The sequence below is a fragment of the Mesitornis unicolor genome, unplaced genomic scaffold (genome assembly GCF_000695765.1).
Source record: "Mesitornis unicolor isolate BGI_N332 unplaced genomic scaffold, ASM69576v1 scaffold33799, whole genome shotgun sequence".
Classification (NCBI taxonomy): domain Eukaryota; kingdom Metazoa; phylum Chordata; class Aves; order Mesitornithiformes; family Mesitornithidae; genus Mesitornis; species Mesitornis unicolor.
The window spans coordinates 2,634-4,259 of NW_010205785.1; the positions used below are offsets into that span (position 1 = coordinate 2,634).

The 1,626-nt window shown below is 63.0% G+C and overlaps 1 protein-coding gene across 1 annotated transcript in view; it reads right to left on the minus strand.

The window, feature by feature from the left end:
• FANCE (Fanconi anemia, complementation group E) overlaps positions 1-1,626 on the minus strand; it is a 14,892-nt gene that overhangs the window by 2,262 nt on the left and 11,004 nt on the right. The window contains exons 12-14 of the mRNA XM_010191536.1: positions 1,070-1,145; positions 838-865; positions 141-281 (exon numbers count right to left, since the gene is read on the minus strand). Of these exons, the coding sequence (XP_010189838.1) occupies positions 141-281; positions 838-865; positions 1,070-1,145 (245 nt within the window). The remainder of the gene's footprint in view (positions 1-140; positions 282-837; positions 866-1,069; positions 1,146-1,626) is intronic.

Here is a 1,626-nt window from a genome sequence, read left to right on the forward strand (position 1 = left end):
TTGTTGCCGGCATCGGGGCAGGTGGGCCCCAGCCGCTGCAAAGGGAGAGGATAGAGATGCCAGAGCCAGGATTTTGAGGTATCCAGACCCCTCCCAGGCTGGTTGTCCCCAGCAGACGCCAGCCCCTGGTGCCCACCTACCTCCAGGGCTGCCCGGCACTGCCCCAGCTCCTCCTGGATGTTTTCCTCCGCCGCATCCCGCGCCCGTTTCTCCACCTGCACCCGTTGCTGCAGGGTGAAGACGTCGCAGCGAAAAGCCAGGGCGAGGTGGGCGAAGGCTGCCTGCGGGGCGAGAGGTGGGACACGGCGAAGGGGAGGTCACCAGGGCCACGCACTGATGTCCCCAAGGCACTGACATGCCACCGGTGCTAAGGGTAATTAGCCTAATTACCCATTAGGCTGCTGCGTGCTGGGGACAGTCTCCATGAGATACCAGCCTGACCCAGCCATGCGTCCCCAGCAGCCGAAAACGCTTGGAAATCCCAAACCCCCCTGGCAAAAGCACGCGTGGGGCAGGCGCCAGCCCTCGCTGCAGGTCCCGGCTGTCAGCAGAGCCTGACTCAGCCCTGGCACTGGCAGGAAAATGGTTTTTATTATCACGGCATCCACCACCCACCCCAGCCAAGGGCGCTCCGGGCGAGCTGCAGAGCACTTTGTGGGATTGCCGTGGAGATGCAGCTGCCTCCCAGTGCCAACGGCATCGCCGGGAATGGGATTTGTAAGGCGGCTGCCAGGGGACTGCGGTGCCTGGAGGGTGGCCAGGAGCAGGGACAGCCCTGGGATGCCATTGAGGTGTCCATCCCTCCGTACCCCTCCCCAGCCCACCTGCAGCCCTCACCTCCACGTCCTGCTCCGTCAAAGCCACCCTGCAAAAACAAGAGATGATTTTAGGTGAAGGGATGCTGAAAATGCCCTTGGTCTGCTCCAGAAGTGGGGACCCAAGTGCCCCCTGCCTGGAGAGCGGCTCTTGTGCAGGGGAAAAGGAGGAAAGTCCAAACCCCAACAATGTGGTGCCAGGGACCCCCCTGTCCCATAGCCCCCGGAGGGATGCGGGTGCTCACTGGTCCTACCTGTGCAAGCCCAGTCTCTCCAGCACCGAGAGCTCACTGGGGAAACTCAGCAGTGGCTCCTCAGGGGTTTCTGCATCTGCAGGGGAACAGGGACACCATGGGAGAGACCCCGTGTGAAGGTTTTGGTGTGGCCTTTCCTCCTCCCCTTACCCTTCTGTCCCAGCTGGGAGCAGATGCTCATGGTGTGGGACCATCCCAGTCCCTCCCCCAGCATCAGTGGGGATTTGGGTCCCCCCTGGTCAGTGCCCCCATCCCCATGTCCCCCCCAAAAGGAGCAAACCCTGGCCACGCTGTCCCCACGCTTGTTCCCAGCCACTCCAAGCCTTCCCCTAAGGGGACCCAACTGGGACCTCACCCACCTTCCTCTGTCCTGTCACTGTCCCCACTCTGCAGTGACAGCTCCTGCCCCTCCGTGCCAGGCACCTGGGGGGCACAAGAGCACTTTTAGGGTAAATCCCTCCCTGGTGCTGGATGACATCCCAAAAAAAGGGGTCCAGCTGGGAAGGGTCCCCCCAGCCTGTCGCCATCCCCTCCCTCTCACCTCGCCGACCCGCTCC